The 25,943-nt window shown below is 52.2% G+C and overlaps 1 protein-coding gene across 1 annotated transcript in view; it reads left to right on the forward strand.

Moving 5' to 3' along the window:
• LOC142251338 (uncharacterized) overlaps positions 1–25,943 on the forward strand; it is a 222,022-nt gene that overhangs the window by 103,407 nt on the left and 92,672 nt on the right. Inside the window, exon 3 of the mRNA XM_075324033.1 lies at positions 15,509–15,679. Within this exon, the coding sequence (XP_075180148.1) occupies positions 15,509–15,679 (171 nt within the window). The remainder of the gene's footprint in view (positions 1–15,508; positions 15,680–25,943) is intronic.

Here is a 25,943-nt window from a genome sequence, read left to right on the forward strand (position 1 = left end):
AAATGTAAAATTGGTGGAGGAAGATTGAACTAGACTTTTTACAACCTATGTAACTTTGTATAAGATTTCGACCTGCCACATGGGCTTATTCATAAAGTCGCTGTAAGTATAATGTGAGTTCGAGCACTGGAATCCCTAATGTTATCATATAAAAAAATGCTGGGACAGGCCGGGTTCCTACATAGTAGTATACGCTGTGTCAGTAGTTGGATCTTAGTCTGGAGGGGGAACAAAAGAGTCTCTTCAAAATGACAGATGGTGCTGTACGGGTTAAAGCTTTAGTTTGGAAATGGTGCGCTTCCGTGCCTATATTTGTGCCTGCTGTGCCCTGCCATTCAGCCAATGTCAGATACATGCTGCCCGTGGAACGAGGGGTACTGTATGTATCAGCTGTCAGGTTTACTTTAAACCCATGGCTGACAGGAACAGTTTATTATTTTGAAAGGCGGTAGATATAAGGAGAGCAAGAAGCTGATCTTATAATAGTCAACACCTACACTGGAGATGACAATTAGAGAAAAACACACAATTTCCTAAATGTTGCAATCATTGTGTCATCCTATGTGATTATATTCTAACACTAGAAGGTGGCCCGATTCTAATGTATGATTTTGTCATATATATGATGTTGTTGTGTGTAGTTACCAAGTGTTTGTGTAGGGTGCTGTAAATGTTCTGGGTGTTGTCTGGGTGGGGGTGTGTGAGAGCGGTGTTGTATGTGTGTTGCGTTGTGTGTGTTGCGTTGTTTGTGGAGCGCTGTGTGTCTGCAGCGTTCTGTGTGTGTGGTGGTGTGTGTTGCGCGGTTTGTGTGGGTGTGGAGTGCGTGTGTGTGTTTTGGAGGGAGGTATGTTTTGTGCAGTGTGTGTGTGTTGCGCGGTATGTGCGTATTTTTATGTACGCCGCGGGGTTTGTTTGTTGGGTGTTGTGTGTGTGTGCGGCGTTGTCTGTGTGTGTGTCTGTGTAGGGCGGTGTTTGTGGTTCCCAGTGTGTGTGTGTGGTGTGTTGTGCGGTGCGCATGTGGCGGTGTGTGTGTTTTGGGGGGAGGTGTGCACCCCCATCATGCTCCATCCCCCATGCTGCGCACCCCCCATCGTGCTCCATCCCCCATGCTGCGCACCCCCCATCGTGCTCCATCCCCCATGCTGCGCACCCCCCATCGTGCTCCATCCCCCATGCTGCGCACCCCCCATCGTGCTCCATCCCCCATGCTGCGCACCCCCCCATCGTGCTCCATCCACCATGCTGCGCACCCCCCATCGTGCTCCATCCCCCATGCTGCGCACCCCCATCGTGCTCCATCCCCCATGCTGCGCACCCCCCATCGTGCTCCATCCCCCATGCTGCGCACCCCCCATCGTGCTTCATCCCCCATGCTGCGCACCCCCATCGTGCTCCATCCCACATGCTGCGCACCCCCATCGTGCTCCATCTGACATGCTGCGCACCCCCCATCGTGCTCCATCCGACATGCTGCGCACCCCCCATCGTGCTCCATCATCCATGCTGCACACCCCCCATCGTACTCCATCCCCCATGCTGTGCACCACCCATCGTGCTCCATCTCCCATGCTGTGCACCCCCTATCGTGCTCCATCCCCCATGCGGCGCACCCCCCATCGTGCTCCATCTGACATGCTGCGCACCCCCCATCGTGCTCCATTCGACATGCTGCGCAACCCCCATCGTGCTCCATCCTCCATGCTGCACACCCCCCATCGTGCTCCATGCTGCGCACCCCCCATCATGCTCCATCCTCCATGCTGCACACCCCCCATCGTGCTCCATCCTCCATGCTGCACACCCCCCATCGTGCTCCATCCCCCATGCTGGGGCCGCCGGGGGCAGGTCCGAGCGTGGCAGCGTGTGCCGGGGGCGGGGCTGAGCGGGCGAGGCGTCAGCGTATGCCGGCTGGCTCCCTGCACATGTGTACTGGAAGCCGGTGTACGCTGGTAACCATGATACACATCGGGTAACTAAGGGAAGCGCTTCCTATAGTTACGCGATGTGTATCATGGTTACCAGCGTACACCGGCTCGGTCACGATCCCAGCGGGGCTGAGCGTGCCAACGTGTGGCGGGGGCGAGCGGGCGAGGCGTCAGCGTATGCCGGCTCTCTGCACATGTCTACTGGGAGCCGGTGTACGCTGGAGCGGGGCTGAGCGGGCGAGGCGTCAGCGTATGCCGGCTCCCTGCACATGTGTACCGGGAGCCGGTGTACGCTGGAGCGGGGCTGAGCGGGCGAGGCGTCAGCGTATGCTGGCTCCCTGCCCATGTGTACTGGGAGCCGGTGTACGCTGGAGCGGGGCTGAGCGGGCGAGGCGTCAGCGTATGCCGGCTCCCTGCACATGTGTACTGGGAGCCGGTGTACGCTGGAGCGGGCGATGCGTGCGGAGGGCCAGGGCGAGCGGCTAATCCATGCGGGGGGCGGGGCCAGACCGAGGCGAGTGCCAATCCGTGGGGGGGCGGGGCCAGGCCGAGCCCAGCAGCCAATCCGACAGTTGTCACTCTAACGACACTGTCACGGTGACACTGTCACGGTGACACAATTTTGGAGCAAGACAGACAGAATAAGGCAATTTTATATATATAATATATATATATATATATATAGATGAGTAAACTAGCCGTATTTTAAGCTTATTTCAGAAATTGAATTTACTCCAAAGCACATAATAAAAATGTAAAGGAGATAAATGTAAAAGAACAGTGATCAAAGAACAGTGATCAAAATTAGAGAACACGTTCAGATACCTGCAAGTTATTGGTGTTAATCTGGCACCTGGTGCTAATTTCCTTAATTATCTGACAACCCTATGTACAGTAACTGACAGCCTAGCTTCCCAGTTTGCACCGCCTTTGCAAACATGGCGAACAGTTCCAAAGTGACTGAAACCCTTCGGCAGCAGGTTGTCCCGATAAAGGCCAAAGGGGTGACCTATGAGCCATAGCAAGAGAAGTTGGTCTTTCCACGTCTGTGATTTCGAGAATATTGCATCTTTACAACATCACAAACTGTTTCAAGTCCCCCAAGAAGGCTGGTCGCCCTCGAACGACAAATGCAAGACAGGATAGGATAATGCAGAGAATCTCCATGGATAATCGTTTCAACACTGCACCTGGAATTGCTCACCAGTTAAGCACTGAACTGGTCATGCAGTGTTACTGTCTCATCATACAGTGTCACAAAGTTTAAGAGCATTTGGGCTGAAAGCCCACTCTGCAGTGACCAAACCTCTCATTAGCACAAAAAAGGCTAGACTCGCCTTTGGTGAAGAGCATGTTGTGTGGATATGTGGCGCCCCTGACCTGGTCAGGCACCACTGAGTACTGCACCCATGCTGGGGACAGTACAATACAGGTAATCCAGAAGGCTGACCGAGGTGTGACTACACAGGCGCATAGTGATCAGGTCTCACACATGTACCTATGAGAGGACCCCTGGGGATCCCAGGAGGGGGAAAAGCCTTCGCCTCCACTGGAATAGTGGAGGGGGCCAAAAGCCTCCATCTCCTCTCAAGGGGTGTGGTAAGAGAATCTGGTTGCTAGGTGGCGTAGGCAGGCACAAAAGGGAAAAGAGAAGGAGGAGTAAACAGTCTGCAGCAGAGTGTGGAGGAGTGAGGAGCAGGAAAGTGAGGCTCTGACAGGAGCAGCAGTGAAGGTCCCAGATGTGAGCCGGTTCAGAGCAGAGTCCAGGGAGCTCCGAGAGGAGCTGACCCCCTTCCCCTGGGGCTGTTGCAGTCTGACAGCGCCCGCGCAGTGGCTACCGACGGGGGAGAACGGTCACCTAGGAGTGCTACCCGAAACCCGTCTCCAGCTAAAGAGAGAGCACAGAGTGGGAAGTAAGGAGACTGCTAGGGAGTACCAGGCCCAAACGGGCGGCAGATCCCGGAGCGGGGATAGATCCACCTTTCCTTGCTAAACCTGCCGGTGTGGGGCCCTCAAAGCCCACACCACAACACCCAAAAGCCGCAGCCACGTAGCCACAGTTAGGGCCCATAGTTCACAGGAGGCAAGCAGCTGGAGTGATCTGGTCCAGGCAACAAGCAAACGGCAAACGAAGGGGAGAGAGGCTTCAGCAACTTCCCTGGGTGACCCCCATAGGGACTAAAAGTCGGGGTTACCCCAAACCACCAAGGGCTAAGGAAGGCGAGTTGGTAGTCACCATCAGAAGTCAGCCTGAAGGATACCTGGTTCCAGCCTGGTTCATCCCAGCTACGCCCGGGTTACTCACCCTGCCATCAACTGTGAGTAAAACCCCTGAAAGACATCCTGCTTGTGTGGAGTTATTCTGCGCCTTGTGGTTCTACACACCTATACAGGGCCCTGGGGCTTGCCTCACTCTCAGGAGGCTATCCCAACTGACTGCACACACCATCAGCCCCAGGCGACCCTCAACCTGCAGTGGCGGTCACCACTGACCGCAATTCTGAGAGTGGCGTCACGACAAATAGAAGATTTCCTACCTGTGACAGGATCCAGCAGAGTGGAGTCCCTGAAGGTAATGCACCGACACAGCGTTCTCGGGGCTTCACATCTGGCGTCACGAACAGGATAAGGACTAGACCTGTTCAGACAGGTGACCATGTGCCTGGGCGGTCCGCTTGAAAAATTGGAAGCGCCGCCATATTGCCACCATGAAAAGCGCGCTGAAAAACAACAGCAGCCCGCGCTGGGAGAAGTTACCGCCCACGAAGAGGTGTGGCTACCCAGAGATCCCCTGCAGAGTCCTGACCTCGCAAGTGAAGAGAGCGGAGGCGTTCAGAGACGTCGGGACAGAAAGGGAGCCAGAAGCCTGCTGTTAGAGGAAATGGCGTCTGGATGCAGAGATCCCGAGCCAGGCTCCGCTGCCTGGTGGGCCCGAGAGCTTGCTCAGTGCTGCAACCAACTAGAAACCAGGGTTCTACGGCAGCTCAGCGAGGGACGCAAGGAGCTCCTGGGGATGGCTACGGCGGTACAGGCCTACGAGGAGAGGGCCACGCGACGAGTGCCAGACCGAGCGGCGACGACTCAGACCCCGATGCTGCTACCGATGGGTGAGTCCAGTGTTGCCCCTGCCAGCACGAGTGCCCCGACCCCTGCTGCCACGCCCGTAGTCCCCGAAGAGGCGCCCGCCGCGGCGACGCTGAACCAGGCCGCAGCCACGCCAGGTGCGGCCCGCCAAGCCCAGGCCGCCGCAGAGATGCCCTGCCCGGCCCGTAAAGATCCGGCTGCCACCGCGACCCTCATCCATGCCGCGGGTGTGACGCTGACCCAGGCCGCCGCCTTGCTAGGCCCGGCCCGCCAAGACCCCACCGCAGCAGCGACGCTCATCCACGCCGCAGGCGAGGTGCTGAACCAGGCCGCAGCCACGCCAGGTGCGGCCCGCCAAGCTCCGGTCGCTGCAGCGACGCCCAGCCCAGCCTGCACAGATCCTATCGCAGCTGCGACGCCAATTCAGGCCGCCGCAGCGATGCCCTGCCCGGCCCGCCAAGAACCGGCTACAGTAGCGATGCCCGCTAAGACTTCAGCTGCAACAGCGACGCTGATCCAGGCCGCCGCCATGTCAGGCGCGGCCCGCCAAGACCAGGCCGCCGCCATGTTAGGCGCGGCCCGCCAAGACCAGGCCGCCGCCATGTCAGGCGCGGCCCGCCAAGACCAGGCCGCCGCCATGTCAGGCGCGGCCCGCCAAGACAGGGTTGTATCACCATTTACCCCGGCCTGCAAGGCCAGAGCAGACACCGCTCCCCAGTCCAAGGAGGTCCCTGCTAGGAAGTCTACGCTGGAGGAGGACCCCGAATACCAGAAGCTGAAGGCTGACCTAGAGGCCCAGTTCCCAAAGGAGATGGTGGACCGGTATCTGCTCCCTCCACATACCCCTCAGAAGACTCTGGAGATGTCCACGCCAAAAAGTCCACCGCCCGGGCCAGCTGATGAACACTCATCCCCAGCGCTGCCACCAAAGGAGTGCTCAGAAGAACTAAGGGGGAGGGGAGGCCAGGAAGCTGAGGAGCTGACTCAGGAGCCACCAGCAGTGGATCCATGCCCAGAGCCAGAGATGTTGCCATATTCCCGCTGGGACGAGGAAGACCTAACACCGTCTGCTGACGAAGATCTGCCCCAAAGCCTCACCTGGGAGCTGGTAAGCTGTACCTCGCAGAATCCAGTCCGCAAGACACGGCGCCGTAGCAGAACCCAGTCTTTCCCTGCACCGCCATCCCCAGAGCAGAGAGAAGTCACGGCCCGAGACCTAGAAGAAAAACGGTTCCTGAGGAGAGCCAAAGCACAGGTCAGAGGACCCCTTTGTAGAGGAGTCGTGGAAGACTTTAACTTGAAGAGCGGATATGGCTTTATAGTGGCACCAGGTATAAAGGAAGGTATCTTCGTCACTAGAAGAGATGTGAGAGCCCACTTGCCCAGAGGACATCCTGGAAGAAACCTGAAAATGGGAGACACAGTGCAATTTACCATGCATCAAGGAGAAAGAGGGTGGTATGCGCTAGATGTAGCACCATGTCCTAAAGAAGACAGGAAAGACAGCGATAAAGAAAGAAAAGACAAAGGACCTACTGATGAGACAACCACAGATGAAGAAAGAGATCAAGGAAGCAACAGGTGCCGCAGCCCTACAGGCCCAAGCCCTGGTGAGGAGGAATCTGCATAAAGTAAGAAGTACAACAAGTTACTGTTTTGACCAGTTTGAAAGTTTGCAACGTTACTGTTTAAGAGATGTGCCCACATAAACTAATGTGAGAAATGAACCTTAAGGCTATGAACTGGCTATAGCCACAAACTCTCGCAGTGTAAATAGTTACACCAGAGGGCACCACCACCACCAGAGTCAGCCTGTTTAGGGGCTTGGCTCGCCTGCAACCAGGGAGCACGTCCGTATATAGGGCCTTGGCTTACCTGCAACCAGAGAGCATGCCTGTTTATGGGGCCTGGCTCTCCACCACAAAGAGGGTACCTGGTCAGCACCAACTGTGGAGGCCGCCTCTACATCCTGCCAGAAGAGGCTGAAGGCGCGGATCCACCAGGCCAGGTATACCCTGAAACCACCAGACCATGAAAGCCGCCTCTACATCCTGCCAGAAGTGGCTGAAGGCGCGGCCAACGGGAGAGGCAGATTGGAGGAAAGGTCTGGGGAAGTAGATGGCCCAGATCTGGTTACCAAAAGGACCGGTGACCTGCCTCCTGAAAGGGTTTGGGTGGGTTAACGGACTTGTGGGTGGAGGGTGGTGATGTATGGTACCTGGTGCTTTTAAAAATGTTTTACCATGTTTTAATGTTTTATGCATTTTAAAATGTTGTCTTGCAGCCCGAGGACGTGCTGGTGATAACTAAGGGGGAATGTGGCGCCCCTGACCTGGTCAGGCACCACTGAGTACTGCACCCATGCTGGGGACAGTACAATACAGGTAATCCAGAAGGCTGACCGAGGTGTGACTACACAGGCGCATAGTGATCAGGTCTCACACATGTACCTATGAGAGGACCCCTGGGGATCCCAGGAGGGGGAAAAGCCTTCGCCTCCACTGGAATAATGGAGGGGGCCAAAAGCCTCCATCTCCTCTCAAGGGGTGTGGTAAGAGAATCTGGTTGCTAGGTGGCGTAGGCAGGCACAAAAGGGAAAAGAGAAGGAGGAGTAAACAGTCTGCAGCAGAGTGTGGAGGAGTGAGGAGCAGGAAAGTGAGGCTCTGACAGGAGCAGCAGTGAAGGTCCCAGATGTGAGCCGGTTCAGAGCAGAGTCCAGGGAGCTCCGAGAGGAGCTGACCCCTTCCCCTGGGGCTGTTGCAGTCTGACAGCGCCCGCGCAGTGGCTACCGACGGGGGAGAACGGTCACCTAGGAGTGCTACCCGAAACCCGTCTCCAGCTAAAGAGAGAGCACAGAGTGGGAAGTAAGGAGACTGCTAGGGAGTACCAGGCCCAAACGGGCGGCAGATCCCGGAGCGGGGATAGATCCACCTTTCCTTGCTAAACCTGCCGGTGTGGGGCCCTCAAAGCCCACACCACAACACCCAAAAGCCGCAGCCACGTAGCCACAGTTAGGGCCCATAGTTCACAGGAGGCAAGCAGCTGGAGTGATCTGGTCCAGGCAACAAGCAAACGGCAAACGAAGGGGAGAGAGGCTTCAGCAACTTCCCTGGGTGACCCCCATAGGGACTAAAAGTCGGGGTTACCCCAAACCACCAAGGGCTAAGGAAGGCGAGTTGGTAGTCACCATCAGAAGTCAGCCTGAAGGATACCTGGTTCCAGCCTGGTTCATCCCAGCTACGCCCGGGTTACTCACCCTGCCATCAACTGTGAGTAAAACCCCTGAAAGACATCCTGCTTGTGTGGAGTTATTCTGCGCCTTGTGGTTCTACACACCTATACAGGGCCCTGGGGCTTGCCTCACTCTCAGGAGGCTATCCCAACTGACTGCACACACCATCAGCCCCAGGCGACCCTCAACCTGCAGTGGCGGTCACCACTGACCGCAATTCTGAGAGTGGCGTCACGACAAATAGAAGATTTCCTACCTGTGACAGGATCCAGCTACGTGGAGTCCCTGAAGGTAATGCACCGACACTGCACATGCGGGGCTTCACAGATAGAGGAGAAGTCGTCCACAGTTCATTTTAGTGATGAAAGCAAGTTTAATTTATTTGGGTCTGATTATGTTCATCAACAAACTGGGAAAAGACTGAACCCAAAGTGTGTCAAGAAGTCAGTGAAAGGTAGTGGAGGAAGTGTCATGGTTTAGGAAATGTTTTCTGCAGCAGGAGTTGGACCTCTGATACAGACACATGGCAGAATGAATGCAAGTGTGGATCAGAACCTTCTTCAACAACACGTGATTCCTTGTGTTCATCACTCAATCAGCCAGCCATTTTCATGCAGGACAATGCCCCGTGTCACACAGCAAAAAGGGTAAAGCAGTTCCTTGAAACAGAATACATTGAAACAATGAAATGGCCACAGCCCAGACTCCTGATCTAAACCCAATAGAAAACCACTGAAAATCCTTGGTGACAATGGCCAAGAAACCCACAACAGTCAAAGAACTATGGAAGAGACTGGAAGAAGAGTGGACCAAAGTCACACCAGAGCAGTGTAAGAGACTAGTGATGTCCTGTGGCTGCAGATATGGTGAAGTCATTCAAAGCAAAGGCCTGTGCACTTCCTGCTGATTGGTGACTGTTCTTACCTTCAGAAAATGTACTTAATCTTTTTCTGTGCTACAGTCATTGCTGTTCTCTATGATCATCACGTTTTGGGCAAAATAAAGGTTTTATGTTGCTTAACTTTGGATCTTTTGTTAAACACTGTTCTAGTGGCATGGTGTACCCCTTACAGAAACCTTCAAATGTTCGTCAATGTAGATTACATTATTTCTGAAAAAAGCAAGTGATCATATATTCTTCTCTAATTTTGATCTCCAGTGTATATGAGTTGGATGGGGGAAGGGTATATTGTTGATTGACAATGTGATGTATGTGAAAAAGACTGAAGGCTATTGATGGCCTTATCGATAATCTGCACAGCGCAGAATAGAAGGCCTGAGAGCTGAATTATCAGAAACAGAGAGAAATTATGCTTATGTGGCGCGAAGGACAAGCCAGGACGTCACAGGTACTACACCAACACACCCCCACACCCCGGTCAGGCACACCTAAGTCAAACAAAAATCCTTGTTGCCTCCCTCCAGGGGCTGATGTTCACACCAGGGGGTGGGCCAGGCGGTTGGTCCCGCCCACCGAAGAGTTCACAGTCCTGGAGGCGGGAAAAGGAGAACAGATTAGTTTGGAAGTGGAGAAGTGAGGTGGTAAAAGAGCAGTCTGAAGTTGGTCCGGGTGTGTGGCCCGGATGGAACAGCAAGGTTGGCAGACGGTGGTGACCGTCTGCAGGAGAGGCCTATTGGAGCTAGCCGTAAGGACCGTGGACGGGCGGTGGCCCGGCGGTACCGGACCGGTACGCAAAGAGAAGCCAGCACCAACTGGCAAGGCTTAAGAACCCCGACAAGGCTAGGAGTCGCCGCTGAAATTGTCAAATCCATTAGCGAAGGGAACCTCCGGGGTTTCCCAGCAGCCAAGTCCCGATAGAAGGCAACAGTCCAACCGTTAGAGGGAAACACAGTCACCGCCAAGGCTACATTTCCCAGGGCCAGAGCCTGCGGGCAAAAGGGGCTCCTTCAGCACATATCCAAGCTGGGGAGCGGGTTACCGGTGGGAACCCATTGGAACCGTCCCACAGGTGCAGGGAAAGGCAGTCACCATCAACCTGCCGGGAGGAGAAACACCGCAGCCGTCTGTGGGACCCGTCCTTCCAGCCGTTTGTTTTACCGGAGACTTTGTGTTCATGATTGGCTGAGTGAGTACCACCGTGCCGTGCGGCACAGCGCTGCCCCCGCGACCCTGCACCTCACCAGGCCCCGTAACCCGCCTGCCATCCATCCCTACCCCATCACCGGACCCCGGGACAACCAACCCCCTACCCACGGAGGGGAGAACATACATCCAAGCTGCTCCCTGTCATCGCTCCCGGGATCCCCGTCCAGAGCAGCGGTGGTGTCACCAATCTCACCACAACCGTGGGTCGCGTCACGGACAATAAATCCCCAAAACCAAACCCCTTTTCACTCACGGGCGAGGAACGCCGCTCGAGTCCCCGGGATCCGGCCCACCGCTCGAGCCACCACCGAGCAGCAGCAGCCGGACCCGAGCAGTGGAAGAGCGCAGCGTCCCCTCCTCCGCCCGCGACACTTATGTAATAAAGTGTGGAGACATCAATAGCCTCATGTTGCATTACAAAAGGAACAGAAGGTAAATGCCGTGTCTTCATGATACACCTAGAGAAAAGATGCCGTTTTAAAGGGAACCAGTCAGCTGATTCTTGCTGCCGAAACCACAGGCAGCATAAATCACTACCAGTCTGCTTTGTTACTCTCTGAAACCGTAGTTTTAGAGAAAATATACTCTGAAGAGCCAACCAGCGACTATAGCTTGAGACTAGACCAGTCCGGCCATCTCTTCTTAGCGCTGCTGCAGGTGATTGACAGGTCTTTTCAGTGGCATAACTTGAAGCTGATCAACCTCCATGCTAAAACTACAATGGAGCCTAGGATTATTGCAAGTCTTTAATAGTATTGTTCTTTTCATATAGGCCAAAAGGACTTTTTGAGTCAACTAGGCTCCAGGGCCTTAGTGCGAATTCAACTCCTGTATCTATTGTAGTTACTTTCCTGGGCCTCTTTCAGTGTATATGTGACGCCCCTGGACTAATAGGTCATCACAGGGTACTGCAGGCTCTTTCCCTTTAGTGCAGTATTCAAATCCCTCATGGTTCTGGGTCCCTATCTTACAGTGCTGCCTCCAACAGCAAGTCAAATCCTAGGAACACCCTGCACCACACCCACCAGACACACCAGTGGGCGGCTTAAGCGGAATAGGGTCGCCCACCTAGGCGTCAGGAAGGGAAGGTCGGTGAAGTAGAGTGAAGTAGAGAGTGAAGGAGTAAAGTGGAGGAAGCAGGGAGCGGTGGCTCCCAAGAGTAGCTGTCTAGGTTGCAGGCGGTGGTCTGAACCTAGAGGAGTCGGACCCCCGGTCACAGGGGATTGAGGCAAGGTGCCTGGATCTGTTAAAGTGGACGGTCGGCAGTCTGATCCTATCACTGGTCCGGGACCAAAGGCTGGCGGGGTACATGAACCCTAGGTTTGGGAGAAGCTTCCGGCAACTTGGCAATTAACCTGCGGAGAGCGGAGCCTTTATGGGCTGTTCCCACTCGCTCCAGAATTGGGGCACTAGTGCAACGAGGGGGATAGGGCCTTCCATATAAGTAGCCCACTAAAATCCCAAGCATGAGCCCTGAGAGTAGACTCCCACACTTAGCCACAGTGGGGAGCGGAGCCCGGCGAGTTCCAAACTACCGGACGACTACAGTGAATCTAAACTTTGTGCCAGGAGGCAGGTCACGGATCATCAGGCAGCACTGCAGGGGATAGGACCCGGACTAGCTCCCCTTGAGAGGCAGCGGCACCTAAAGACTTGGTTTACCCAGTTGTCAGCGTCTGCTTACTGGCTGAGTGACTACGTGAGTGATCTCCCTGTCATGGCACCCAGTATCATCTTCCAGAGCCCCGGGGCATACCCCTACCCGTGGAGGGTAACGACACCTTGCTGCCCCATTCCATCACCCAAGGTGCTCCCAACGGCAGCGGTGGTACTTCCAATTACCGCACACCACGGGTGGTGTCACGAACTATAACTCCCTTGTAAATATTCCCCTTTTACTTTAGGGTGTGGCCCCTAAGCCCCCGGGTCCGGAGAACCTCGAGCAACGAACTGACACTATCTCTGATCCGAGCGGTTCAACACGCTGCTGGAGCGGCATATATACATGAAGGACAGACCTGTTAATCCTGCAATGGTTCTGGGAAGAGGCAACCATGGGTGGAGCTACTGTAGACTTTTCTGGTCTCCGGCTATGGTCCCTGACCGGATCTTCAAAGTTTATATATTTATTTATTTATTTTTTTTAAACTCCGGAGCATTTCAGAGAATTATATACCTGGCTGCAATTGTACAGCCACAATCTGATTCATGCTGCTTGTGGTTTTCACAGCATGAATCCTTTGACAGGTTCCCTTTTAAGTTTTTGAGATGTTGCCTTAGGAGTTGAGCATTTAGACAAGGCTTGGGAAACCAGGCTTGTTCAAGGACAGTACAAGGTTAGATGGTTAGAGCTGTTGATAAGGTTACATTTATAAAATGTATAAAGAGAATTTGTTATTTTCCTGTTGTTTCAATATCACACTCTGAAGGATACAGTGCTCCGGGCATCCTGTTGGGTTTCCTCTCGAAATTCAGTTTAGATAGAATCTTCATCATAGTTTCTTGTTCTTGCCAATTCCCATTTTAGAACAGGAGCCGTATCTTAACTCTGCCCGGTTCCCAAGTGTACCAGGTAGTAAACATGGCAGACTGCCTGTTCTTTTTGCTTGTTTCTTTAACCAGTCTGGTGACCATTCCTTAATATGATCCTACCTTTTCCTGCAAAATTATTTGATACCAAGACCCTTAACCTTATGTTCTGTTCTTCCGACATTTTCCAAATTTGTGTCTGTTCATTTTTAGAGCTATTTTATTAAAGCAATGGAAAAATATAGCCAGTTGTGCCAGGATGTTCTCGAGAGATTATAAGACACATTCATCTGTTTCTCAAAATAGATGTCTTAGTGGGATAGTTGACATGAAAATGTGAGCACGAAGAAGCAAAATGTTACTTGTCTATGTATTTACAAGTACAAGCAATTCTAGAATATACTGTAATTGGTCGGTTTGACTAATATAGTTGCAATTTTTGATGGTTTTCCTCTGTTTTGAAACAAAGTGAGCTGACTATAGGAATAGATGATGTCGCGCGGTGTAGGGGCAGGTGTTCAGTATGCTGCACAGCGGCACAGTAATGGGGCCACCGTAAACCCAAAAGAAGATTCTTGCTATTTTCACTCAGAGTATGATATTTTCATAGAATTTATTGTACCCTGGGCATGTACAATTGAGAATTGAATTATGATTTAATTCAGATTGAATTGAAAGAATTATGAATGTTAACCCTAGAACGTGCAACCATAGAAATCTACCATAGAAAACAAGTGACCTAGCAGGCCAGCGAGGCCTCAGGTATGCGTTCTAGGGTTAAGAGTAAGAGAAACTCTGGAACTTTTTATTTTAGAATTGTAATTCATGAAATTCACAGTTGTCCCAAGAATTTCCTAACAGGACTCTAGAGGGGCTGCTGTTCTCGACTGCCATTCATGTCCCACCCTGCAGTGGAATGATGTTGTGCCTAGTCTCTGTGCCGAGAGGACTCACAAGGCACGAGAGCAGCTGTTCTTTTATGTATAATGTTCATGTATCATATTCACATTCATCCTCTTAAAGAGACACTAAACCTACCTAAATGCTGAACGTAAACAAGAGCGCCCATTTTGCTTGTCAGTCTGCACAATCTTCTGTATGTTTCTGAAACAAACATCTCTGAATGAGTCCAATGGAGAACATAGAGGTGATTTTCTGTTAATCTCTTCCATTTTTACATGGTGACCACATGAGGTGTGGTGCTTAAGCCTGCTTTACATGTTACGATTCTGCATACGATATCGTATGCGATCGTAACCACCCCATCGTATGTGCGGCACGTTCAATTTTGTTGAATGTGCCGCACAAACGATTAACCCCCATCACACATACTTACCCGTCCATACGACCTCGCTGTGGGCGGCGAACGTCTACTTCCTGGAGTGGGAGGGACGTTCGGCGTCACATCGACGTCACACGGCAGCTGGCCAATAGAAGCGGAGGGGCGGAGCTGAGCGGGACGTAAACATTTCGCCCACCTCCTTCCTTCCGCATTACCGGCCGGGAGCCACAGGACGCAGGTAAGATCTGTTCATCGTTCCCAAGGTGTCACACACTGCGATGTGTGCTACCCCGGGTACGAAGAACAATCTGACGTTCAATTCATAAGGAATGAACGACGTGCGTGTGATGAACGTTTTACCGTTCAATCGCAATCGCACGTAGCTGTTACATACTGCAATGTACCTTACGATGCTGGATGTGCGTCACTTACGACATGACCCCGCCGACACATTGTAAGATACATTGCAGCGTGTAAAGCGGGCTTTAGGCTTAAAGGGGTAATCCAGGGACATATTTTTTTTTTTTTCTAATGGCCATGCTCTCATAAACTCTAAAGATGAGAACCATAGTGCTGTTCCAAATCCTCACACTATCTGTAATTTAGTGTAATGCCGGAGCTGATCCTTGGAGTTCCTTCTCCCTTCTGGGACATTACATTACAAATTAGTAACAGCCAGCCCCCTGATAAGATCTGCTTCTCTGCAGTCCAAAAACTGGAGATGTGGGGGGCATGTGCTGCTCCATACTGTTCGTAACAGTCCGATAACAGGAGGTATGGCGGCGCATTGCCTGCTCCATGCTGTTAGTAACAGCCAAACAGCCAGCACCCTGATAATATTTGCTTCTCTGCAGTTCGAGAACAGGAGGCATGGCCTGCTCCATGCTGTTGGTAACAGCAAGCCCCCCCCATGATAATATGTTTCCCTGTAATACTAAAACAGGGGAGGTGGCAACTCCCCCTGTCACGCCCTCTGATGTAGGATTACAGGGAAGCAGATGTAATCAGGGGTCTGGCTGTTACTAATACCATGGAGAAGGCCCCCTGATGTGTCCTGTAACATCCCAGAAGGGAGGGGGCCCAGTATGGAGTAGCTCCAGCGTCACACTGAATTACAGGTAGAGTAACAGCACTATGGATCTCTTCTTCATAGTTTATTAGGTCAGGGACAGAAAAATATTTTTTTCCTTTATTTTCTGGTTACGTCCTAGAGAAGAACAGGTAGGGGGGAGGCTCCTGCTTCAGCTTATTGATTTACAGCCAGACCCACGATAGTGAGGAGGAAAGACATTAGTTTATAACTACTGCATATACTAATATTAATGCTAAATATTTTACTCTTTTTCCAGGGAGGTCAATCTGCTTCCTGGTCATTCTGGGAATGGACTTCTTCTCGGAGCTTTCTGTGGCTCCAACAACATGTTCATCTTGAGAGAAAAAGTGCACCTATCAAGTGGATGGAGGACACAAGAGAGACATCTGTTCCTATTCAGTGACTCCCTGATTATCGCCAAGTCAAAGTGAGTACATCCAACTTGATCTGAATTGGAATCTATATATAGAATTGCCTTATTCTGTCTGTCTGTCATGCTCCAAAATTGTGTCCTTACGGTGACACAAAGCTGATTGGCCGCTGGGCTCGCCATGGCCCCGCCCCCCCACGGATTGGCCTCTCGCCCCGGCTCTCTGCAGGCCCCGCCCCCCTCACGCAATGCACGCTCGCTCTGGCCCAACTGACACGGAGCTCCGACTCCCAGGTGAGTACACACACACACATCAGATCACACTCACTCTCACACACACCTCACACATCACATCCACACACTCACAACATCCTTGGATATCGCTTGCTTCTACACCAGCTCCGTCACGATCCCAGCAGCGCCAGACATACCCTTGCGATGCTGGGATTTTGACGGAGCCCGTGAACACTGGTAACCATTATACACATCGGGTAACCAAGGTCCCTTAGTTACCCGATGTGTATCAAAGTTACCAGTGTACACCGGCTCCGTCACGATCCCAGCAGCGCCAGACATAACCTTGCGATGCTGGGATCTTGACGGAGCCCGTGAACGCTGGTAACCATTATACACATCGGGTAACCAAGGTCCCTTAGTTACCCGATGTGTATCAAAGTTACCAGTGTACACCGGCTCCCGGTACACATGTGCAGGGAGCCGGCATTATACTCCTCTCCCCCCAGGACTACTCCTCCTATTACAGTCCTCCTATTATACTCCTCTCTGAGTATAATAGGAGAACTATTATAGCATGGGGGATGTAGCACGATGGGGGGGTGCGCAGCATGGGGGATGTAGCACGATGGGGTGCGCAGCATGGGGGATGTAGCACGATGGGGTGCGCAGCATGGGGGATGTAGCACGATGGGGAGTGCGCAGCATGGGGGATGTAGCACGATGGAGAGTGCGCAGCATGGGGGATGTAGCACGATGGGGAGTGCGCAGCATGGGGGATGTAGCACGATGGGGAGTGTGCAGCATGGGGGATGTAGCACGATGGGGAGTGCGCAGCATGGGGGATGTTGCACGATGGGGAGTGCGCAGCATGGGGGATGTAGCACGATGGGGAGGTGCGCAGCATGGGGGATGTAGCACGATGGGGAGTGCGCAGCATGGGGGATGTAGCACGATGGGGAGGTGCGCAGCATGGGGGATGTAGCACGATGGGGAGTGCGCAGCATGGGGGATGTAGCACGATGGGGAGTGCACAGCATGGGGGATGTAGCACGATGGGGGATGTAGCACGATGGGGAGTGCGCAGCATGGGGGATGTAGCACGATGGGGAGTGCGCAGCATGGGGGATGTAGCACGATGGGGAGTGCGCAGCATGGCGGATGTAGCACGATGGGGAGTGCGCAGCATGGTGGATGGAGCACGATGGCGGGTGCGCAGCATGGGGGATGTAGCACGATGGGGAGTGCGCAGCATGGGGGATGTAGCACGATGGGGGGTGCGCAGCATGGGGGATGTAGCACGATGGGGAGTGCGCAGCATGGGGGATGTAGCACGATGGGGAGTGCGCAGCATGGGGGATGTAGCATGATGGGGGGTGCGCAGCATGGGGGATGTAGCACGATGGGGGGTGCGCAGCATGGGGGATGGAGCATGATGGGGAGTGCGCAGCATGGAGGATGGAGCACGATGGGGAATGCGCAGCATAGGGGATGGGGCATGATGGGGGGTGCGCAGCATGGATGTTGGAGCACGATGGGAGGTGCACACCTACCTCCAACACACACACACACACACACACACACACGGAACCACAAACACCGCCATACACAGACACCCACACACACAGACAACGCTGCACACACACAACACCCAAACACCACGGTATACATAAATATACGCACATACCGCACAACACACACATTGCACAAAACATACCTCCCCCCAAAACACACCACACCCACACAAACCGCGCAACACACACACACACAACGCGACAGACACACAGCGCTCCACAAACAACGCAACACACATACAACACCGCTCTCACCCCCCGCCACACCCAGACAACACCCAGAACATGTACAGCGCCCTACACAAACACTTGGTAACTACACACAACAACACATATATATATATATATATATATATATCTATAACAAAAATCATACATGAACTACACAATACGTAAATTCTAGAATACCCGTTGCATAGAATCGGGCCACCTTCTAGTATTATATATAATTATTGTCCTTTATAAGTTTTTAACCTGTGCTGTGTTAAAATAAGTCACCCTGAGTTATCATTTGTCCTTAATGTGCTTATGTCAGCAGTTTTTCACTCCTAAACGTTTTATATGTGCATGTACCGTTTTCAAAGACAAGTCCTGCAATAACTTTACATGTCCAATCCATTCCTCAATTACTGAGCAAACTGATGTGCAAATGAGGCTGAAAAGTTATCATTAGACCTGAAGCCTCTGTCACGTCAGCTCTATTGTCCACCCAGGGTCACCGCCTCCTGCTTGACTGATGGGTCCTTTGGCTGAAGTTATACATCACAGAGTTTGTCTTCTTTCCTGAGAAATCAGCATTTGAACATACAGTACATGCAATTTTAGCTGAAGTGCTTTCGGAAAGTGGAAGCTCTTCCCAAGCCTTTGTATCCCTAGTTCAATTCCAACTTAGTCTTGCCTCCTTCTGCTTGACTGATGGGTCTTTTGACTGAAGTCTTACGGTATAGAGGCTGCCAGTAGGAGTAGAAGGAGGCGGGGCTGGGCACCCTTGAAATTATCCCGTACAATATGGTATTTCTCTAAGAAAATTATTGCAATTGCACTGTTTTGTCATACAAATGTTTATTTCCTCTGTGTGCATTGGAACAACACAAAAAAAAATGGAGAGAAAAAAAGGAAAATTGGAAATAATTCACATAAGTCCCCAAAAATGGGCTGTACCAAATTGTTAGCACCTTTCCAAAATTGTGATTAGACAACTTTGTTTCAAGAATGTGGTGTTTGTTAAAACTTACCTGTGGTAACAGGTGTGGGCAATATGAAAATCACACCTGAAATCAGATATAAAAAGGGGAGAAGTTGACACACTCTTTGTATTGTGTGTCTGTGTGTGCCACACTAAGCATGGAGAATAGAAAGAGAAGAGAACTATCCATCAACATTTGAATATAATTAAATGCTATGGGAAGAGACACAGGAGGAACCCACTGCTCACACAGAGATAAAAAAGCTAGATTGTAGTTTGCCAAAATGTATGTAAGGAAGCCAAAATCTTCCTGGGAAAGCGTCTTGTAGACAAATGAGACTAAGGTAGAACTTTTTATTAAATCACTTCATTCTACTGTTTACTGAAAAAGGAATGGAGCCTATAAAGAAAAGAACACAGTACCTACAGTCAAATATGTTGGAAGTTCAAAGACGCTTGGGGTTGTTTTGCTGGCTCTGGCACTGGGTGCTTTGATTGTGTACAAGGGATCATGAAATATGAAGACTACCAAAGGATTTTAGGTCGCAATTTAGTGTACAGTGTCAGAGAGCTGGGTTTGCATCCTAGGTCATGGGTCTTCCAGCAGGACAATTACCCCAAACATACTTTTTTGTGGATTTGTGTGATACAATGTCCAATTTGTCTTTTTTTTCAGGTTTTTTTTTTTTTTTTTTTTTTAGTCCAATACATGTAAGGGAAATAAAATAAGTGTATAACAAAACGTGTAACTGCAATCATTTCCTTGGAGAAATAATTAATTGAATAATTTCAAGGGTACCAACACTTTCAGCCATGACTGCACATTCCATGCAAGATACTGGGGTGGTGTATATGCATCTCATAGGAAACACAAGGACTGATGAATATACAGCACATAGGAAACCTTGGACTCATACGCTCTGATTTTACACCCACTACAGTGGAACCTTGGATTACGAGCATAATTTGTTCTGGGAGTGTGGTCTTAAACCAAGTTACTCTTATAGCAAAGCAAATTTTCCCATAGGTAATAATTGAAATGCAGACAATTTCTTCTAAAACCCAAAAATATTTACTGTATTTATACAAACTTATGACAGTAATACAAAACTATGTACTGTATTCATATAAAGTTATTACAATACACTACTATAAAATACTGTGCAGTAAAAAACATATAAAGCAAATTAAACTGCATGTTAACTTATAAGAGAAATGTTGGTGTACGGGAGGTACATTATAAACAATGTGCTGTACTGGTCAGTATAAAAGTACAATACTGTATCCACAAATGAAAAATGATAGACATGCTACCGTATACAGTATACACAGTACTGTACAATGGTATACAGTATACAGTACATATTTACAGAAAGTTACCTCCAGAGCGGGTCAGAGCGCGGTGAAAGGATGGAAGTGGAAGTGGTGAGTATTTGCTCTTATTGCAAATCATTGCTCTTAAAACCAAGGACAACATCTGCAAGGAGTTTGTATGTTCTCCCTGTGTTTGTGTGGGTTTCCTCCGGGTTCTCCGGTTTCCTCTCACACTTAAAAGACATACAGATAGGGACTCTAGATTGTGAGCCCCAATGGGGACAGTGTTACCAATGTATGTAAAGCGCTGTGGAATTAATAGCGCTATATAAATGAATAAAATTATTATTATTACTAGAAGGTGGCCCGATTCTAACGCAACGGGTATTCTAGAATTTACGTATTGTGTAGTTAATGTATGATTTTTGTTATATATATATATATATATATATAGATGTTGTTGTGCGTAGTTACCAAGTGTTTGTGTAGGGTGCTGTAAATGTTCTGGGTGTTGTCTGGGTGGGGGTGTGTGAGAGCGGTGTTGTATGTGTGTTGCGTTGTGTGTGTTGCGTTGTTTGTGGAGCGCTGTGTGTCTGCAGCGTTCTGTGTGTGCGGTGCTGTGTGTGTTGCGCGGTTTGTGTGGGTGTGGGGTGCGTGTGTGTGTTTTGGGGGAAGTATGTTTTGTGCAATGTGTGTGTTGCGTGGTATGTGCGTATATTTATATATGCCACAGTGTTTGTGTGTGCGGCGTTGTGTGTGTGTGTGTCTGTATAGGGCGGTGTTTCTGGTTCCCAGTGTGTGTGTGGTGTGTAGTGCGGTGCGCGTGTGGCGGTGTGTGTTTTGGGGGGAGGTGTGCACCCCCATCGTGCTCCATCCCCCATGCTGCGCACCCCCCATCGTGCTCCTTCCCCCATGCTGCGCATTCCCATCGTGCTCCATCCCCCATGCTGCGCACCCCTCATCGTGCTCCATCCCTCAAGCTGCGCACCCCTCATCGTGCTCCATCCCCCATGCTGCGCACCTCCCATCGTGTTCCATCCCCCATGCTGCGCACCTCCCATCGTGTTCCATCCCCCATGCTGCGCACCCCCCATCGTGCTTCATCCCCCATGCTGCGCACCCCCCCATCGTGCTCCATCTCCCATGCTGTGCACCCCCTATTGTACTCCAACCCCCATGCTGTGCACCCCCTATCATGCTCCATCCCCCATGCTGCGCACCCCCCATCGTGCTCCATCCGACATGCTGCGCGCCCCCCATCGTGCTCCATCCGACATGCTGCGCACCCCCCATCGTGCTCCATCCCCCATGCTGCGCACCCCTCATCGTGCTCCATCCCCCATGCTGCGCACCCCCCATCGTGCTCCATCCCCCATGCTGCACACCCCCCATCGTGCTCCATCCTCCATGCTGCACACCCCCCATTGTGCGCCATCTTCCATGCTGCACACCCCCTATTGTGCTCCATCTCCCATGCTGCACACCTCCCATCGTGCTACATCTCCCATGCTGCGCACCCCCCATCGTTCTCCATCCTCCATGCTGCACACCCCCCATCGTGCTCCATCCTCCATGCTGCACACCCCATATCGTGCTCCATCCCACATGCTGGGGCCGCCGGGGGCGGGTCCGAGCGTGGCAACATGTGCCGGGGGCGGGGCTGAGCGGGTCAGGTGTCAGCGTATGACAGCTCTCTGCACATGTGTACCGGGAGCCGGTGTACGCTGGTAACCATGATACACATCGGGTAACTAAGGGAAGCGCTTCCTATAGTTACGCGATGTGTATCATGGTTAGGCTGCTTTCACACCTCCGGCTTTTGCTATGCGGCACAATCCGGCACTTTGCAGGAAAAACGCAACCGTTTTTTTTTTTGCTGCCGGTTGCGTTTTTCCTGCATAGACTTTATTTAGTGCCGCATTGTGCCGCATGGCCTTGCGTTCAGTCCGGTTTTTGCCGCATGCGGCAGATTTAGCTGATGCGGCGGCCGGATGGAATGTTGCCTGGCATGTTTTTTTGTGCGGCAAAAAAAACCACATCGTGCCGCATCCGGCCGATGCGGCGCTTTTCTCAATGCATCCCTATGGATGCCGGATGCGGCAAAAACCGCATCCGGCCGCCGCATGCGGTTTTTGCCACTACGCATGCTCAGTAGCATGCCGCAAGCGGCAAAAACCGGACGGGCCGCATGTAAAAAACTTATGCAAAGGATGCGGTGTTTTCACCGCATCTGTTGCATAGGTTTCACAGCCGGATTGAGCCGCACAGCTCAAACCGGATGTATGAAAGCAGCCTTACCAGCATACACCGGCTCCGTCACGATCCCAGCATCGCAAGGTTATGTCTGCCGGGGGCGGGGCCGAGTGTGCCAACGTGTGGCGGGGGCGAGCGGGCGAGGCGTCAGCGTATGCCGGCACCCTGCACATGTGTACCGGGAGCCTGTGTACGCTGGAGCGGGGCTGAGCGGGCGAGGCGTCAGCATATGCCGGCTCCCTGCACATGTGTACTGGGAGCCGGTGTACGCTGGAGCGGGCGATGTGTGCGGAGGGCCGGGGCGAGCGGCTAATCCATGCGGGGGGTGGGGCCAGGCCGAGACGAGCGGCCAATCCGTGGGGGGGGCGGGGCCAGGCCGAGCCCAGCAGCCAATCCGACAGTTGTCACTCTAACGACACTGTCACGGTGACACAGTCACGGTGACACAATTTTGGAGCAAGACAGACAGACAGAATAAGGCAATTATATATATATACTAGAAGGTGGCCCGATTCTACGCATCGGGTATTCTAGAATTTACGTATTGTGTAGTTAATGTATGATTTTTGTTTTTTATATATATATATATATATATATCTGTAATTGTCTGTAGTTACCAAGTGTTTGTGTAGGGCGCTGTACATGTTCTGGGTGTTGTCTGGGTGTGGCGGGGGTGAGAGCGGTGTTGTATGTGTGTTGCGTGTGTTGCGTTGTTTGTGGAGCGCTATGTGTCTGTAGCGTTGTGTGTGTGTGTGTGTGTGTGTTGCGCGGTTTGTGTGGGTGTGGTGTGTTTTGGGGGGAGGTATGTTTTGTGCAATGTGTGTGTGTTGCGTGGTATGTGCGTATATTTATGTATGCCGCGGTGTTTGTGTGTTGGGTGTTGTGTATGTGCAGCGTTGTGTGTGTGGGTGTCTGTGTAGGGTGGTGTTTGTGGTTCCCAGTGTGTGTGTGTGGTGTGTTGTGTGTGTGTGTGTGTGTGTTGGGGGGAGGTGTGCACCTCCCATCGTGCTCCATCCCCCATGCTGCGCACCCACCATCGTGCTCCATCCGCCATGCTGCGCACTCCCAAACGTGCTCCATCCGCCATGCTGTGCACTCCCAAACGTGCTCCATCCGCCATGCTGCGCACTCCCAAACGTGCTCCATCCGCCATGCTGCACACTCCCAAACGTGCTCCATCCGCCATGCTGCGCACTCCACATCGTGCTCCATCCCCCATGCTGCGCACCCCCCATCGTGCTCCATCCCCCATGCTGCACCAGCATCAGCCTCTCTGCCCCCAGCATCAGCCTCTCTCCTCCCAGCATCAGCCTCTCTCCTCCCAGCATCAGCCTCTCTGTCCCTAGCATCAGCCTCTCTGTCCCCAGCATCAGCCTCTCTTCTCTCAGCCTCCCCCCTCCCAGCCTCCCTCCTCTCAGCCTTTCCCAGCATCAGCCTCCCCCTCCCAGCCTCCCCCAGCATCAGCCTCCTCCTCCCAGCCTCCCCCAGCATCAGCCTCTCTCCTCCCAGCCTCCCCCAGCATCAGCCTCTCGCCTCCCAGCCTCCCCCAGCATCAGCCTCTCTCCTCCCAGCCTCCCCCAGCATCAGCCTCTCTCCTCCCAGCCTCCTCCAGCATCAGCCTCCCCCTCCCAGCCTTCCCCAGGATCAGCCTCTCTACTCCCAGCCTCCCTCCTCCCAGCCTCCCCCAGCATCAGCCTCCCCCTCCCAGCCTCCCCCAGCATCAGCCTCTCTCCTCCCAGCCTCCCCCAGCATCAGCCTCTCTCCTCTCAGCCTCCCCCAGCATCAGCCTACACCCTCCCAGCCTCCCCCAGCATCAGCCTACCCCAGCATCAGCCTACCCCAGCATCAGCCTACCCCAGCATCAGCCTCTCTCCTCCCAGCCTGCCCCAGCATCACCCTCCCCCTCCCAGCTTTCCCTAGGATCAGCCTCTCTCCTCCCAGCCTCCCACAGCACGCCGTGCTCCTCTGCCGACACTCACAGATCCGATCGCATACACTCACACACACACACACACACACACACACACTCACACATCAGAACACACTCACACACATCCGATCGCATACACTCACACACACACTGACGATATCGCACATACGCGCTCACATCCGGAGATACCACATGCTTCTGGCCATGTGATCCTCCGGCAGGTCCTGGAAGGTCACTCCACAGTATCGCCGCCGAGAAGCAAGCGATATCCCAGGATGTTGTGAGTGTGTGGATGCGATGTGATGTGTGTGTGAGAGTGAGTGTGATCTGATGTGTGTGTGTGTGTTGTTATGTGTATGCGTGTGTATGTTCCGCCGCTGCAGGACCTTGATGCGCTGGTAACTATGCTGCCATGGTTACCAGCGTATCCCGTCCCCCGCTCGCACGGGAGGCCACACCAGCATACGGCGGCAACCCCAGCAATGCGAGGGTATGTGTCGGCTGGGTTGGCGGCGTACGCTGATGTGGGCTCCCGGGGGTACAGTACTCACCTGGGAGTCGTGGCTCCATGTCGGTTCGGGGAATGCGTGCGGGGGGCGGGGCCAGAGCGAGCGTAAATTGCGTGAGGGGGGCGGGGCGTGACCGAGTTGACAATGCGTGCAGGGTGCCAGGGCGAGAGGCCAATCCGTGTGGGGGGCAGAGCCTGGGCGAGCAGCCAGCCAATCCGTGTGCGGGCGGAGCCGTGCGGGGGGCGGGGCCATGGCGAGCCCAGCGGCCAATCAGCTTTGTGTCACCGTAAGGACACAATTTTGGAGCAAGACAGACAGACAGACAGACAGAATAAGGCAATTATATATATAGATAGATTATTATACCAAGTTACAAATTTTTAATAAGCTTTCCTTGTCTTGCAAAACACTCTCAAACCAAGTTACTCTTAATCCAAGGTTCCACTGTATTTAAAAGTAGCAAGAGCAGCATGAAATAGCAGATATTTTAGCAAAAATGTTGTATAACAAAATGAGCAAGTTTTTTTTATTTATCAAAAACCTTGCGCAAAACCCTTGGTAAATTCCCCCTTTGTATGCTTATGGTATGGTTCCACACCTCCACCATCAGCTATTAGGAGTATTAGCATCATTGTTGTAAACAGTGTGATGAAACGGACCCATCACTCCATCATACTGCTTAGCAGCCACTTCACTGATTTGAATAAGAGCTTTTTGGCGGTACCCAAGTGTAGCCAGTAGACAGTGTGACAGAGCGGTGCAGTTCCTTCACACTATTTAGTGACTGTAAGGATGGGTAATCAATATCCATGTGGTAGAAAAGCCCATTAAAGGGAATCTGTCACCAGGTTTTTCCTATGTAATCTGCGGACAGCATGCTGTAGGGGTTAAAAAACAAAAATAAACTATGCCTCTCTTACCAGGCATCGTACTGTTGTTGACTTAAACTAAAGGCTTTATCACTTGGTGATTATCATTGCTGGGATTATCTGGCTTGTGCATGGCAGATCGGCATGCCCCCTGCACTGATTGATACCTCACTGTCAATGCACAATCTGTATTGAGAGCCTTGTGTGGGCGGAGGCAGCTCTATCAGCTCTGCTGCATTGCTAAAGGCCACTTCACACATAACGAGATCGCTAACGACATCGTTGCTATGTCACAATTTCTACAACGACTTCACCAGTGATCTCGTTATGTTTGACACGTACCAACGATCCGCCCCCTGCTGTGAGGTCGTTAATGAATGCCCTGGGCCATTTTTGTCTCGTTGGAGTCCTGCTGAGCAGGATGGATCTGTATGTTTGACACCTACCAACGA

The sequence above is a fragment of the Anomaloglossus baeobatrachus genome, chromosome 9, assembly GCF_048569485.1.
Source record: "Anomaloglossus baeobatrachus isolate aAnoBae1 chromosome 9, aAnoBae1.hap1, whole genome shotgun sequence".
NCBI classification, from domain to species: Eukaryota; Metazoa; Chordata; class Amphibia; order Anura; family Aromobatidae; genus Anomaloglossus; species Anomaloglossus baeobatrachus.